At 49.5% G+C, this 15,621-nt stretch overlaps 1 protein-coding gene across 2 annotated transcripts in view; it reads left to right on the top strand.

The window, feature by feature from the left end:
* Tmprss4 (transmembrane serine protease 4) overlaps positions 1-15,621 on the top strand; it is a 33,546-nt gene that overhangs the window by 16,328 nt on the left and 1,597 nt on the right. For both annotated transcript variants that reach the window (XM_048795711.1, XM_048795710.1), the window contains 9 exons: positions 2,487-2,600; positions 5,369-5,521; positions 6,932-7,061; positions 9,944-10,045; positions 10,956-10,996; positions 12,459-12,618; positions 13,601-13,767; positions 14,437-14,535; positions 14,758-14,900. In XM_048795711.1, the coding sequence (XP_048651668.1) occupies positions 5,437-5,521; positions 6,932-7,061; positions 9,944-10,045; positions 10,956-10,996; positions 12,459-12,618; positions 13,601-13,767; positions 14,437-14,535; positions 14,758-14,900 (927 nt within the window). In that variant the 5' untranslated portion in view covers positions 2,487-2,600; positions 5,369-5,436. The remainder of the gene's footprint in view (positions 1-2,486; positions 2,601-5,368; positions 5,522-6,931; positions 7,062-9,943; positions 10,046-10,955; positions 10,997-12,458; positions 12,619-13,600; positions 13,768-14,436; positions 14,536-14,757; positions 14,901-15,621) is intronic.

Here is a 15,621-nt window from a genome sequence, read left to right as displayed (position 1 = left end):
TGCCCAGGAGGCAGAGGCCTTGAGCCCTGGACACAGGAACTCATGGCCCCTGATAGGTCATTTGCTCTCCTAGAAAACAAGCCATCTCCTGCCTCCAGAAGTAGGGGCTCAGACCTAATCATGCTGAATGAATGAATGCCTCTGTGAAACATTTCCATGCACACAGAAAAGAGAACAGCTTGGCTTGTGGAACATTGAAAAATGATGATATCAGCTCATATTATTGATAAGCTACTTGGTGCTAAGGTGAATACACTTTTTTATGGAAACATAAATTTTCAGCTTTCCCTTACCAGCAGAGTCATTACTATCAGCATTTATGGGACACCAGTCTCTGGCAGAATGTTCTTTGCTTTTGAAGAGCTGAGGAGAAGGATACAGCCAGACACCTGACTAGCTACCATTTAAGGCAGAATAAAATGAGACCTGGAAGAAAGATGGAAGGGTGTGCTTACAGGAACAGTCGAGAGCAATTCCTTTGTTCATTGGACAAATAGTGGAGTGTCTGCGGCGGGGCAGGCACCCTTCTGGGGACCTAGGACTCATCAGTGCACACAACAGACACAAAGGCCTGTCTCCTGGAGTCTTCATTACAGGCACAGGTAGAAGAGACAGAAAATACACAAAACATACAAAATGTAGAGTATGTTAGAGAGGATAAGCGCTTTTGGAAAAAGGAAAACATGGAAGGAGGATGAAAAATGCTAGAAGGTTTCATTTTAGGTAGGGAGACCAAGAAAGGCCTCACTAAGACTGCAGACTTAACGAGGATGAGAGAGTAAGTCACATGGGGTCCAGGGCAGGAGGGAGGCCTATCACTTTCTCAGGTTTCTCAGGGTGCCCAAATTCCTGTTCCAGCTCTCCCCAGAGAGGAGGTCCCTGCACCCCTTCAGCTTATGGCCCACAAGGACAGGGGACTGAAAAGGACCTATCCCTGCTACCTCTTACTTCCTGGAAATCTAGCATTTCCCAGTTGTTCCCAAGTCCCATCTCCTTGTATAGCCATGTGAAATGGACACGGAGTTATTATTACCCCTGTTCTAGGCAGTGAAGGAATCCTAACTGCTCCCTGATCCCAGGATCTTTTGTTCCAATTCATCAACTCCCCAGCAAAAGATTCCTCTTTCTAAATATTAATTTTATCATGTCTCTTCACTGCTCAAAAACTTTCCATGGCTACTCACCACTTTCAAGATAAAAATTCAAACTCAAACACCTAAGCACCATTTTTTTTTTTTTTTTTTTTTTTTTTTTGGTATCAGGAACACTTAACCACTGAGCCACATCCCCAGCCCTTTTTCTATTTTTAGTTTGAGACAGGGTCTCACTAAATGACTGAGGCTGGCCTCAAACTTGGGATCCTCCTGCTTCAGCCTCCCAAGCCACTGGGATGATAGGCATGTGCCACTGCTCCCAGCCTAAGCATGGTTTTGAGAGTCTCCACAAACTGACTTTACTATCCTCCCTCCTGACATGCTTTGACACCTCAGATTCCAGGACCCCACCCCCTCATGGTTCTCCACCTCCATGCCTGTGCTGGGGCTGGCGCAGGGTCCAGGTCCTCCTTTCTACCTATATCTAAGCGCCACCTGCTCGGGAAGCCCTCCTCAGTCTGCTTTTGGCCATGTCTCTAGTAACGTCCACTGTCTTCCTGTTTTTCTCTTCTCTGAATCGCAATCTCCTTAAAGACAAGGGCCATGCTGGGGACTCACTGTTTGTTGGTTTGACTTGGAGATGGAGGCTGTCAGGGTGCACAAGATTTTATTTATTAAGCATCTATTAAGCGTTCACTGTGCTGAAGGCCTCTGCCCTCCCGGAGCTTCTATTTTATTCAGAAGATAAGTTGGGTGTGGCTGGATAGGAGAAATCATATCTACTGTTCTATAGCTCAGTACGGTGACTGTGGTTGACAACAATTATATTTCAAAAGAGCTAGCAGAGAGGATCCTGAATGTTCCCAGCACAAAGAAATGGTAAATGTCTAAGATGACAGGTATGTCGATCACTCCAATCTGATCCTTATATATTGCATACATGTACTGAAATGCCATGCTATACCCCATAAATATGTACAATTACTGTGTGTCAATTAAAAATAAAAAGATATACAAAGAAAGACAAGTCAGGAAAAGGGTAAACGATAGCACAATAAATGAGGATGGGCTCAAGTACATGCCCCAGGGGACTGGCCTCTCCCAAGGCAGGCACAGTTCAGACCAAACAGGGTGACACATCCCAGAACCGGTTAGGGCAAGACGAGGGGGAGGCAGATGGGCTGCGGGCTCATTTCAGGAGCACTTATGAAAGATGGGTGAGCCCAGGTCAGTGGAGGTGGGTGGCCGCGTGCTGATCAAGCCCCCAGCATCAACCAAAACTGTCCCCAAGGCATTCCTGCCACAGGCCAGAGGGTGGGAGCTGTGGGCCTTGGCGGGGGCGGGCTCCAAGCACTGACTGCACACTCTTGCCCTCCTCACACCTCCTTACAGATGCCACCACCCTGCGCAAACCCCGCACTCCCCTGGAGACCTTCAAAAAGGTGGGGATCCCCATCATCGCAGTACTGCTGAGCCTGGCGACTATCGTCATTGTGGTTATCCTCAGTAAGTGACAGGCCCTACCCAACTTTCTTTCCCTAAGCAGGTGACGGTACCCTCCCTCACCCCCTCAATAAGTGGCAGCCCTCAAACCGCCCCCATCCCTCAGTAAGTGACAGCCCCCACCCACAGCCTCCACCCTCCCACCCCCACAGTTACAGGCAGGTGATCTGCATAAAGCTTTGCCTTAAAAAAAAAAAAAAGGTGCCTCCACGTGTATCCGCCCCTGCTTTGAAGAGAGCCTTCTTCCAAGAGTGAAAGGGGAATTGAACTCGCCCCCATCTCTCCCAGATGGCTTCTATCCCAGATAGAAGTTCCGCTACACACGTGGCCCATGTTACTAACCCACGCAAGCCTGCCCCGCCCCCTCCTTCCCAGCCCCTGCAGCTTGATGCTGAGTTAATCTGAGCAGCCTCCTGGCTGGAAGGACAGAAAGCATCTCTGCCTGTGAGGAGGGAAGAAGGGAGGAGGCGAGGGAACACTGCCTAGCAGGTGCCCCTCCCCCCTAAAGCCCTGTCTTCATCATTGCCTGAGACCCAGTGTGACCTTGAGCAGCCCACTTGGTAACAAAGGTCACTGAATGAGCAGTGATTCCCACAGTCCCTTCTAGTGGCCACACTTTGAGACTGAGTCCTTGCCTTCACCAACCCCCTTGTCACAGCAGGGAACTGACCATGGCTGTGAACAGCAGGGTGTAGGGCACCAGAAATGAGAGTAAGAATCAGGACACCTGGGACAGTCATCCCGACTCTACCTGTAAAATGTTCTGCCTTTCTTCAAGCAGTATGGTGAGCACCACCGAGATCACATGCACAAAGGACCTAGATAAAAACCAAGTTTTGCAAAAGCATGTGTCACCACACAGCATGCAGAGATAGGATGCAGGCCATGTGCTTGCTAACTAGGGCAGGACTGTCTGGACAGCCTGGGAATGGCTGGCCCTTAGGGAGTCTGTACTTGTTACCATGGTGGCTTTTGCTGCGGCAGCAGTCACTACCCCTTTGGAAAACACTCCGAGATCCTCTAGTCCAACCCTTCATTCTATACTGAGGGTGCAAGAGGAGGTGTAACAATCAGGGAAGAACTGGAGCAGGACCCCAGGCCCCTGACTGAGCAAGTCCACTTCCATCTCGTGGCACTGGAAATGCAGATCCACAATATAAACACCACCCAGATCACTGGGAGCCTGAATGTGTGTGAGAGGCAGAAAACTCCAAAACATTTCTTCTTGAAATCATGTTGGCTGGCCTGACATGATTATGATTACATAGTCAGTTTTCCATCTCTATAACAAAACACCCAAGATCATCAATTTGTAAAGAGAAAGGGGTTATTTTGGCTCACAGTTTTAGAGGTTCAAGTCCATGATCAATTGACCTTACCACTTTGGGCCTGTGGTGAGGTAGCACATCATGGGGGAAACACCTGGCATCACATACATCATGATCCAGGGAGCAAAAGAAGAAGAGTCATTCCCTTCAGAGTCATGCTCTCGATGACCTAAAGACCTCCCACTAGATCCCACCTCCCAATAGCACCACCCTGGGACCAAGCCTTCAACATAGGGACCTTTGGGGAGACATTTCATATACAACTTAAAGTGGTGGTTTTGCAGTGGTATCAGCAGATTTACCAGCCTGTTTAATTCAGTCTAAATATTAAAGTGAGCTTATTTCCTCTGAGCATATGTCCTGCCACAGTGGAGAGAAGAGGTCAACTTATCTGCGGGAAGCCAGGCAGGCAATAGGCCAGCCCCTCACACCTTGTGCATCTTCTGGGAGGCAGACAGTGGCTGGCTGAACCATAGAGGCAAGGCATGGGCTTGGGAAGAAACACTAACTCTTCCATCCTCAGTTTCCCTCTGAGTGATGAGAGTCAGTAATTGCACCAGCCTCCTAAGGTTGTTCCTGGGATTTGTGATCAACAGTTTGGAAAACTCCCAGTACAGTGATAAGTGGGAACTGTCACAGAATCACCATCACCACTCCCAGAACGAGTCGAGATTGATTCTGGACTGGAGGCAGCGCACCTAGAAAAGAAGAGCTCCCCTCGGCCAGGGTGTTTGGTTGGGAATCATCACCAGAGACACTTCTCAAAACATCTGTTCCCTAAGAGGTTAATAACCAAACACATTTCTGTCAGCCCAAGAAGGCAAAGGAGCAACCAACCGAAGGTGAAGGCAGCTGGCAGAATCCTAAGACAGCAGTCAGAAAACAAAACCAAGCACAGACCTCTTCATGGGTCTTTCAAACCCCCGATAAAAACACCCACCTCTCGAGCTGTACTTGAGAGTTACAAGGTACTTTCACAACGACCAGCTGGCCACGTGTTCTCCACAGCCTGTGAGATAGGGGTTACCGTCCCGTTGTGTGGAGGAGGAAAGTGAGGCCTAGCAGGGGGAGGAGTTCCTGAGAAGATGCACAGCAAGTGGCAGAACCAGGACTCAGAACCAGGTCCTGGGACCCCAAGTCCCCCATTCTGCCTCCTCCTTCATCACCTGAGGGGTAACAGTTGACAGAGTCAGATTCTCAATTTCCCACACACACATTCTCACGGGACTCCAGGGCCATCACGTAGACATGGGCCAGTATAATCTCTGCTTGATAGCTAAGGAACCAGGCGTATCTGCTACTGCATGGCAGACCCGGGCCTGGAACCCCCATCTGCCGGCCTCTGAGCTCAGAACTACTTGTAGGAAAAAACAGCCTCTCCCTGCCCAGGGCAGCCTGCTTGACCCTCAGTCCTCTGGGCCTCTCCCTGCACTTGCCTTCCAGTCAAGGTGATTCTGGATAGATACTACTTCATCTGCGGCCACCCCCTGCACTTCCTCCCGAGGACACAGATGTGTGATGGACATCCGGACTGTGCCTCAGGAGAAGATGAGGAGCCCTGTGTCAAGGACTTCCCTGAGAGGCCTGCGGTGGGAGGTGAGTTCATGGGCTGAGGGGCAAGGGAATGGGCACAGCAGGGAGCCAGCTCAGGTGTCCAGGGTCACTGTACAGCGTCTGCACACTGACTTGTCAATGTCTATCCCTGCCAAATAAGCTTTAGGAGAGCAGGACCATGTCATGACCACCTTTAGATTCCAGCACTACACACCTGGCATACACTCAGACGCTGGTCAATGGACAAAACATGGACCAGAAGACACAGAAAATTGTCCCTGAGCCTGCGCATTCCTGCTGCACCTGCTAGGTTTTGACTGGATTTCCGTGAAATCTGTTATTTCAAGGTGATTAGAAAAGAAATTGCCAGACCATAAACCTACTAATGATCCTTCTAGTCATTAGTGTTTATTGTAACATGCTGTATATTGGGAAGGATCTCAGTCCTTGAAAGAAGCAAAAACCCATGACTTTGACTGGCCTAGCCCAGCTCAATGCATCTGGTACTTGAGGTCTGAAGAGAAAAAACCCAGGATGTGGGTGATGGGGACTTTCAAGAGGCAGGACTGAGTGGCATCCTTTTTTTTTTTTTTTAATTTTTTTTTAAGAGAGAGAGAGAGAATTTTTAATATTTATTTTTAGTTTTCAGTGGACATTTTTTTTATTTGTATGTGGTGCTGAGGATCGAACCCAGCACCGCGCGCATGCCAGGCAAGCACGCTACCTCTTGAGCCACATCCCCAGCCCTGAGTGGCATCCTTTATATTTGCTCTTTTTCATTAAAGTCAAATGCCTCCAGGCAACTGTCACCCTACTGCTAATAGAACTTCTCACTCAACCTCCCCTTTTGACCTCAAGTGGAGAAGTACTTAGGTCCCTGGCTGTGAAGTTTCCCGAGGCCAGGCAAGCTGTATGGACCAGGGGCAGAGTGACCACACAACTGAGCACCTAAGCTGGGCATGGGGGCACACACAATAATCCCAGCCACTCAGGGAGCTGAGACAGGAGGATCACAAGTTCAAGGTCAGCCTCAGCAAATTAGCAAGGCCTAAGCAATTTAGTGAGACCCTGTCTCAAAATTTAAAAATTAAAAGGGCTGGGGATGTGACTCAGTGGTAAAACACCCCTGGGTTCAATCCCCAGTACCAAAAATAAATAAATAAATAAAAACAACTGGTGCCTATATCAGCAAAAGGGGGTGCTATTAACCATTGTGTCAGGGAAACAGGGCAGAATGATGATGAAGATTGACCCTGGGACATTAACCCTGGCCATTGTCAAAATGAGGGTCAAGCAGACAGTCAAATGTAGGAACTTCCCAGGATGTTAAAAGCATCAGTGCCCATAGTGTCCTCATTTCTGGTTGGGGAGCTTGGGCTAGTCTCATGAGTTCTGGGGGACTGGGCCAGAGGGGTCCCATGCTCCAGCTGATCCAGGTTCCTCCCCTCCCAGTCCGACTCTCCAAGGACCGATCCACCCTGCAGGTGCTGGACCCGGCCACAGGGAACTGGGCCTCTGCCTGTTTCGACAACTTCACAGAAACTCTGGCCAAGACAGCCTGTGGGCAAATGGGCTACAGCAGGTACCCAACCTGGGCCATCAGAGGTGTCACCCACCATAGCCTCCTCTCTCCTTGCTTCCTCCTTCCTCTTGGGTCCTCTTTCTTCTTTCCTTAAAGTACAGTAAGATGGCACTGGTCTTGAATCCTAGCCCTTTCACCCATGAGCAACATGAAGTAAAAGCTCTTACACCTCCGTTCCTCAAGAGTTAATTGGAGTGAGGTGTGGTGGCTCAGGCCTGTAATCCCAGCAGCTCAGGAGGCTGAGTAGGAGGATCACAGATTCAAAGCCAGTCTCAGCGGCTTAGTGAGACACTGTCTCAAAAAACAAGAAGGGGGGCTCGCCTGGCATGCGTGCGGCCCGGGTTCGATCCTCAGCACCACATACAAACAAAGATGTTGTGTCCGCCGAAAAAATAAAAAAAATACATTCTCTCTCTCTCTCTCTCTCTCTCTCCCTCTCCCTCTCCTCTCTCTTAAAAAAAAGGGGGGGGGGGGGCTGGGGACGTGGCTCAGTGGTTAAGCATCTTTGGGTTTAATCTCTGGTGTGGAAAAAAAGAGAGAGAGAGAGAGTTAATTGGGAAAAATAATGCTGACATCATAGGATGATTGAGGGTGCCAGTGAGAGAATCTAAGCTGCCCCCCAGCACACACTCATACACACTGTCCTGCAACACACTCACTTTCTCACACACACTCTCACACAGCTCCAGCTCCCCTGCATCTTCTCTTTCCCTTTATTCCTCAATCTTCACTCCTCTGTCCTTTGCAAGAAGCCTCCCCTGTCCAGTAATCTAAAAGCCTGATTTACTTACACAAAGTCTTGTTGGTTAAAATTTAGTTTAAAAGAGCCTGATTTCATTGGGGCCCCATCATCAGCAATCCCAGCTCCCTCAGCAAATTCCAAACACAGTTCCAAGTCTGGAGTGAATGGAAGGTGCATAATTATAAGAGGGTAATTAGCATGATATATATTTATATTCATTTGAGCCTGGCAGAAAACCAAAAACATGGTTATTATTATATCTAAATTAGAAGTAGACTTGGAGAAAGTAACTTGCTTGGGTAGTAGCTGAGAGGTAGAGGGCTAGAATCTCTGCCCAAGAGCCCTTGTTCCTGGGCATCAGTGTTGTCGGGGACTCTCGTTTGTACATTTCTCTCGCCTCATCTATAATGGAAGGGGAAGTGAGACATTTGGCCACCGGAGAGCCTACCTAAAGAGGATGGAAAACAGCCCCTGTATTCAGTTGCAGAATGAGATAGCCTCTCCTTGGAAGGCCAAACTTCTTCAGGATTCTAAGAAACTTGACCCAGAGACAGGCAGACATTATAACCACTAGGAAAATATTGCCAACCAATCACAGAACTCTAAAAGCAGCCTCAAGGTCCTTTTTAATAGATGCCCCAGGCAGCCATTACAAATCCACCTGGCCCTCGCTGCTCTCTAGTTAACAGGCTTCTGCTGCTCTCTACCCTCCGTGCGGTGCAATACCCGGGGCCCTCTAGAAAGGACCCCTGCCACCTTCGGTTTTGAGGAGAGCAGGGACATGCCTGGCACCTGCTATTCTCCCCTCCTCCTGCAGCTGCCCCAGCCCAGCCCCTCCCCCCCCCCCACTGCAGTCCAGCCAACTGCAGTGTCAGCTGTACCTAGCGCAGCAGGCTGAGGCTTGATTATAAAACCCGGATGTCTCTTGGGGTTCTTAAGATGATATGTTCCTGGAATCTCTGTCCTTCTGGAGCCCGCCAAACCACCTGGCTCTTGGGCTATACAAAATCAAAGTTCATTAATGAGGGTGTAATTGGTTAACTTTCCTGGGAATGTCCATTTCCAGCTTTGTCCTTCCTTTTGGGATTGATTTCTCTACTCAGATCTCTCCACTTTCTTCCCTCCACCTGGACTGGAGGCCTTTCTTGTCCTAGGTTCACAAAACCATAGGTGGTCCAGGTGGGATGACCTTGGGGATCATCTGGTCCAGCCACTACTTTTCAGAGGAGAAAACTGAGACTTAGAGAAGCCAAGAGAAGGAATGTGACCTGCCCAAGGTGACACATCAAACTAGTGTCAGGACTAGCATAAGAACTTCAGTCTTGAGGGCTTTTAAAACAGGCTCTTGGTACTCCCAGGGTCCAGTACCTGGGTCCACCCAGGGAATGGCAGCATTCCTGATCAAGCATATATCATTCAGTCAGGGCATGACTTGACCCCCACCCTATCTGCAGAGTTTATGGTAACAGGACAGGGTGGAGAAGGAAGGGGAAGATTTGGAAGAGGCAGATTCAGCCAAAGAACAATCACAGAGATGGGAGTGATCAGGGAAGGCTTTCTGGAGGAAGGAAGACTTTAGCCCACAGTCTGAGAGAGGGCACACATGGATTAGCAGAAAGAGGGAGGGTAGCTCAAGTTGGGGAGTGTTGTCTAGATTCATGTCAAGACAGATCCAGGCCCGTCTACCTCTAAGGGACTGTGTATGTACACCCGGTGTCAAAGTCAGATCAGATGCCCTGCCTGGAAAACTGGATATCCACATTCCAACCCCCTCCAAGGTGAGAGGAAGCTTAGCTGGGTCCCCTTGCTTCTTTCATTCCCCTGATGTGAGCCAGAAGAAACTACTGGGCCATTTGAAATAGGCACACAGCTTGGAGCTAGAAAGGGAAATCCCTACCATTTCTCCAGAGTTCTAGATTCTGGACTAAAAAAAAGTCAGGCCAGTGTTTTGCCGAGGACTGAGTCCTGGGATGTCATGATAATGTCTCCTATTGCACAGAAAATCAGACCCCAGCCCACTTACCAAAACCACCCCCACTCCACAACGGCATTCTCTGCCACCCTCTCTCCTGAGAGCAGGGCTGCTCCTACTATCTTGTTCTGGTCTCTGCCCCAGCTCACAGCTCTCTCCCTTCCACAGCCAACCCACTTTCAAAGCTGTGGAGATTGGCCCAGACCAGGATCTGGATGTTGTTAAAGTGATAGAAGATAGCCAGGAGCTTCAGGTGCGGAACTCAAGTGGGTAAGTGAGAGGAGACCTCTGGCCTGCAAAGTCTAGCATGCGAGCCAGCTCACCCTGAACAGACCAGCAGCAAAAGGCATGTAAGCCAGACAAAAGGAAGAACTCCCAGCCAAGCAGATCATTCAGCACTGAGAGCTATAGAAAAACTTTTCTGAGAGATTTTCTTTGTTAACTTTTTTTTAATCGAATACATAGTTGGACAAAGCGTGCTCTCCTACCCAAAGGCAGAGGGATGAATAAAGTCTTGCTATCAGTCTGAATGGTAAAGTCAAATGTTTTTACTACTGCCTTTGGTGCCCTAATAAATTGCCCAATAGGCAAGATTCCAAAAGTCACTTCATCCCTCCCTACCCTCACTCACCCAGGCCAGAGTAGGCCCTCCACACGTTCACAGTGCTCCATGACCCTGGCCTTGCCACCCTGCATTAGAGCACAGCATCTAAATGCAATCGGCCACACTGCAGCAAAGCGGCTCAGACGGGATGCTGGCTTCTTAGCATCCAGGGAATTACTGAGGGCTGCTCATTCATCAAAGTAAATCTTGAAAAGGACAGAGTTGGTAATCGGGTGATGTTTGCCTAGAATTCCACTGAACTCCCATTCTTCTTCCATTTGGAAAGCCCGCGCAGTGCAGTGGACTCTGCTCTGCCCTCTTCTCGCTCAGGCTGCCAGGAGCCTGAGCTGGGCTTTGAAATGGGCAGGACCCAGCACAGGGTATATGTTCAATTCTGGGCTGTTGGATCAAATCAGGTTGTACTGAGTGTTAATGCAGTTTCTATACAGCCCCCATCATGCAAGAGCCAGATTTCCCAGGTAGTGGGAGAAAAATCAATAGTACCAGAAGGTCAGAGTCCCTGCCTTCAAGCCAAGGGAGAAGCAGAACCCACAGGGCCCTGTATCTCTCTTCCAGACCTTGTCTCTCAGGCTCCCTGGTTGCCCTGCACTGCCTTGGTGAGTATGCTCCATCTCTGAGGGGTTGAGACCTGGGTAGGAATGACCAAGGAGGAAGACCTTCCTCTGCATTCCTAAATCTGGATCATTTAGAGTCTTCCAGACTCCAAGCTTCACTCTGTTCAGGCCGAACCTTTATTCTTTAGCCTTTGAGCTTATAGCTCAGTGCTCCTACAAATGGTTGATGTTAGGAATTATCTTCTACCCTCTACTCACAGCCCATGACTTGAGGATATTAGTTTTTCATTACTGTAATGACATACCTGAAGGAGGCTAACTTTATAAGGAAAATAAGTTTATTTAATTCACAGTTTTGAAAGCTGAAGGTTGACTATCAGGCAGCTCCATTGATTTGGCCTCTTTTGAGGATCTAACTTCAGATGATGGCTAATGACAGGAGAACTTGCAGGAACAAGAGATCATATTTCAAAACAAAAAGCCCAAGAGCCATTCAGGAGTCAGGTTTACTCTTATAACAAATGGCTTTCACAAGCACTCAGGAATCCCAGGAAAACAACCTTGATCCCTTCTGAGGGCAGCCTCTCCAACAACCTAAGAGCCATAAGGTGGCAACTCTTAGAGTTCCCGCCACCTCAACACCACCCCAAGCTCCCAGACACGGACCTCTAGGGGACTCATTCAAACTGAATCCAAATCATAGCAGGGAGCAGTAAGCAGATCAATTTGGCTAGACAGAAACTTTATATAAATCCAGCAGGAGTCTGCCAGAAGAAAGAGTTTAAACTCTAACCTTGCCAACAGAGAGCTTTGGGTGGGTGAGCAAGGTGGCAGGTAAAAGCGGTTTGAAAACAGACAGTATCCTAAAGGCCCCCCTGGCACAGTGCCAGACACGCAGGACAGGGTGGCAGCCTTTCCCTGCTGGAAGCACCACGGTGGCAGGGGCCGCCCAAGGGACAGGACAGGCAGGGAGGGGGCTGGAGGTCAGATGCGAAAACCAGGTCCGGTCAGGGGAAAGACAGGATGACTGATCAGGAGCCTTGCTTAGCAGGGGGGCCAAACTTGAAGAAAGATGAGTTGGAGATACGAAAATCCAGTTTCTGGAAATTTCTTCCCACTTCCGGGTGCCAAAGTAGCTTGTGGGCGTATTTACTGTTACTCAGCAGGAGCAGCTGGGGACATGCGCCTGGGCGGAACTTTTATAACTCTGCATCCCTGTTTAGTTGGAAGGTCATAAATTCCCAGCACAGTGCACACACCCAAGTTGACAATAAAGACTCCTAAACACACCTAAAGTCAAACAAAAGGAGAGGGAGGTCTGAGGGAAAGCCTGTGGTCTGGAACACTCAATGTCGCTCTAAGAACAATTCGGAATTGGCCTGGTCCTCCCTGGCTCCTGGTACCAGTCCTAAGGGCTCTGCTCAGGGTAGACTAGGCTATCAGAGGAGGCAGCCCATCCCCCGAGTCTGACTTCCCCTTTTTCCCTCCTTCCGGTGGAGTCCAGCCTGTGGGAGGAGCCTGAAGGCTCCTCGGGTGGTGGGCGGGGAGGAGGCCTCTGTGGATTCTTGGCCTTGGCAGGTCAGCCTCCAGTACAACAAGCAACACGTCTGTGGAGGAAGCATCCTGGATCCCCAGTGGATCCTCACGGCAGCCCACTGCTTCAGGTAAGGCTCTGAACGCAAGGAGGCTGGGGGGACCAACGCCAATGAAGGGACTGCATCTCCTGGCTTGTTTCCTGATGCCCTGGAGACCATTGCCAGGTTGTGGACCCTTCAGTGAGACACTGGCCAGGATGCCCATTGTTAAGCCTGAGCAGAGGGTGCTGGGTACCAAGTCTGACATTTCTGGATAGAAAAGCCATCAGATACCTACCTCATCCTCCAAATCTTCCACTCCACAAAAGCTCTTCCCACCTACATGGAGTCCTGAGATTCACTTCCTCTTTGCCAGTTTACAGGGAGTGGTCCCAGGGTCTAGAATCACTATCATACTTCGTTATGTCCAGAAATGCCCTTGAACAGACATAGGTTCCCTTTCTGTCCAGCAGAGAGGCCTGCCAAACCTCTGGGAAAGGGCCATCCCAGGCCGCCTTCACTTTCACTCATTCATTCAACATTTCATAAGTATCTAAAGGAACGGAGATCCAGATTATGTGCCTAGGACATGAGAGAGACTCCAAGGCTACCCCATCAAGCATTCCCAGTCTAGCCCCAGGGTTCTCAGGCTTTTTGAGAATCTGACAAGAGGTATAAATCATTTCCTGGTGGGGAGGAGGGGGCCACATACTAAGCTATGTCTGGTGTGGGAATCATGAAAGACAAGCCCATAAGTCGCTGACCACAGTGTAAGCACCATGTGAGTAGCACAGCCAAGAACAAGGGTGGAATAAAGAGCACCAGGACCCCACAGCTCAGCACTCCAGGCAGACATTTTCCTGGGCCTGTTTCACCAAGGAAAACAATCAAATCCCCTATAGGGAAGGTGATTCCTCAGACTGCCCTTCCCCACCACCCTGCCTCCACCATCAGATTACCTCCTAAGGCAGCAGCACTCAGCACTCTAATCTCTAGGGCCCTGGGGACTCAGCCCCTGGCAAACCCTTCTCATGCTTGGCTCAAACTTGAAGCCATCCTTCTCTGTCCCCAGGAACTATCGTGATGTGTCCAACTGGAAGGTGAGGGTCGGCTCAGAAAAATTGAGCAGCTTCCCATCCCTACCTGTGGCCAAGATCTTCATCACTGAGCACAACACCTTGTACCCCAAAGAGAAGGACATTGCCCTTATGAAGCTAGAGAACCCACTGACATTCTCAGGTGAGGTAGTACCAGGGGACAGAGCCCAGAGGGTGGCCCTGTTCTATGGGATTCTAAACAAGTGTCAAAGAAACCCTTTCAGAAGGTTTAGTCACCAGGCTCTTCTAAGCCCTTGTCATGTTTCAAAGTTTGTCCCTGAGATTTGTTTTATTCAGGAGTGGTAAGGTGTCAGACCTGGAGACAACTGCCTCAGAACAAAGACTTTATTACTTAACAGTTTCTGAGAGGATGGGGCCTACCTCGCCATGCAGGACCACTTAGGAAAGGACCTGGGCGGGTCAGGAGGCAGAAGGAGAGAGGGGAAAGCGTGGCCAGAGTCCGAGGCTAGGTAGGCATGTTTGGGCAAGCTTGGCATTGGCTGGTGTGAAGAGTTGTCTGGGCTATGGAGCTTGGTCTCTAGGTTTCTAGTACCTGGCCCCAGAGTGATATAGGGAGGGGGAAAATGTTGGTTTGGTGTGTGAGAGTTAGATAAAGGAGGTTGGGGGATAGACTTGGCATTGGTTGGTTTTCATATTAAAGGTGTGTCCACAGGCCAGGGCTTTAGCATCTCTAAGAATGAGCTAATCTCCCACAAGAGAGATGGGCAAGATCCCCAGCCCAAGCATCCTAAAACAGAAAATTTTAAAAGTCATGAAGCTGGGATCTCTTCTTCCTCTCCACTCCTGGCAGGTACAATCAGGCCCATTTGCCTGCCCTTCTTTGATGAGGAGCTTGCTCCAGCCACCCAACTCTGGGTCGTCGGCTGGGGCTTTACCGAGCAGAATGGTGGTAAGTCCTGGACTCAGGAACATAGGGCAAGAGATAACCTTGTATGAGAGAGCAGCTCCCAAGGGGTGATGGGAAGGTGGCCCATCCTTCAGAAAAGCCCATCCTGGAGGACCAAGCACCAAGGTTCCAGGTATAAAGCAAAGAGATCTAGTGATGCAGAGAATGAACTTGGGTTGGGGGTAGACAGCAAGAATGAGAGTGTGAGTGTGTTTCACCTCCCAGGGAAGATGTCTGACACACTGCTGCAGGCGTCAGTCCAGGTCATTGACCACACCCGGTGCAATGCAGATGATGCCTACCAGGGAGAAGTCACTGAGAAGATGCTGTGTGCAGGCGTCCCAGGAGGTGGCGTGGACACCTGCCAGGTGGGGCCTCCCAGGGTCATGTGGAGTTCTGTGGTTAGGGGGGGTGCATCCTAGAGAAATATGAACCCCCAGAGGCTGAAGGCTTAATACGAAATCTCTCATGTGGTGGGCATTCAGTGTGATGAGGGGAAGGAGGGAGACAGGGAGGGAAGGAAGGAACATGAAGATTTAAGAATGTGGGTGGGTGGGTGGACAGACCAGATAAATAGCAAGCTTTCGAATGTCCATTTCTCACACAAAGATGACATTCCTCATCCTCCCCACCCACCCTTACGTATCATCTACAGGTCCATGAAGATAGGGACCCCAGATCTCTTCTCTCTGTGACAGTCTCTCCACTGCTGAACTTTACTAGAACTTTACTACCCCACACCTCCAGAAGGTCTTCAGAACATTTTCATTAAAACTCCTAAACCTACTCCAATCCCATTCCCAGTCATTAAATCCTGCCTTCAAGAGGCATCTCTTGGTCATCTCTTGTGTGCCACCAACGTGGCGGGCTTTAGAGTCAGTGTCTGCCCTCAAGGAGTTCACAGTGGTGGTGGGGACATCACAAACAGGCTGTAGTGTTATTGGGTTCAGAGAAGGGACATCTTGTCATTTGTTACTTACTTGATTTTTGATGCTCCTCATCCCATTTGATCTTAAGCTTCCTAAGAGCAGGGATCTTTCTTTCTCTCTCTCTCTCTCTCTCTCTCTCTCTCTCTCTCTCTCTCTCTCT

This window comes from Marmota marmota, unplaced genomic scaffold, assembly GCF_001458135.2.
Source record: "Marmota marmota marmota unplaced genomic scaffold, marMar, whole genome shotgun sequence".
NCBI classification, from domain to species: domain Eukaryota; kingdom Metazoa; phylum Chordata; class Mammalia; order Rodentia; family Sciuridae; genus Marmota; species Marmota marmota.
The sequence above is the reverse complement of the archived record's forward strand: the minus strand, read 5'-3'. Positions and strand labels throughout refer to the sequence as shown.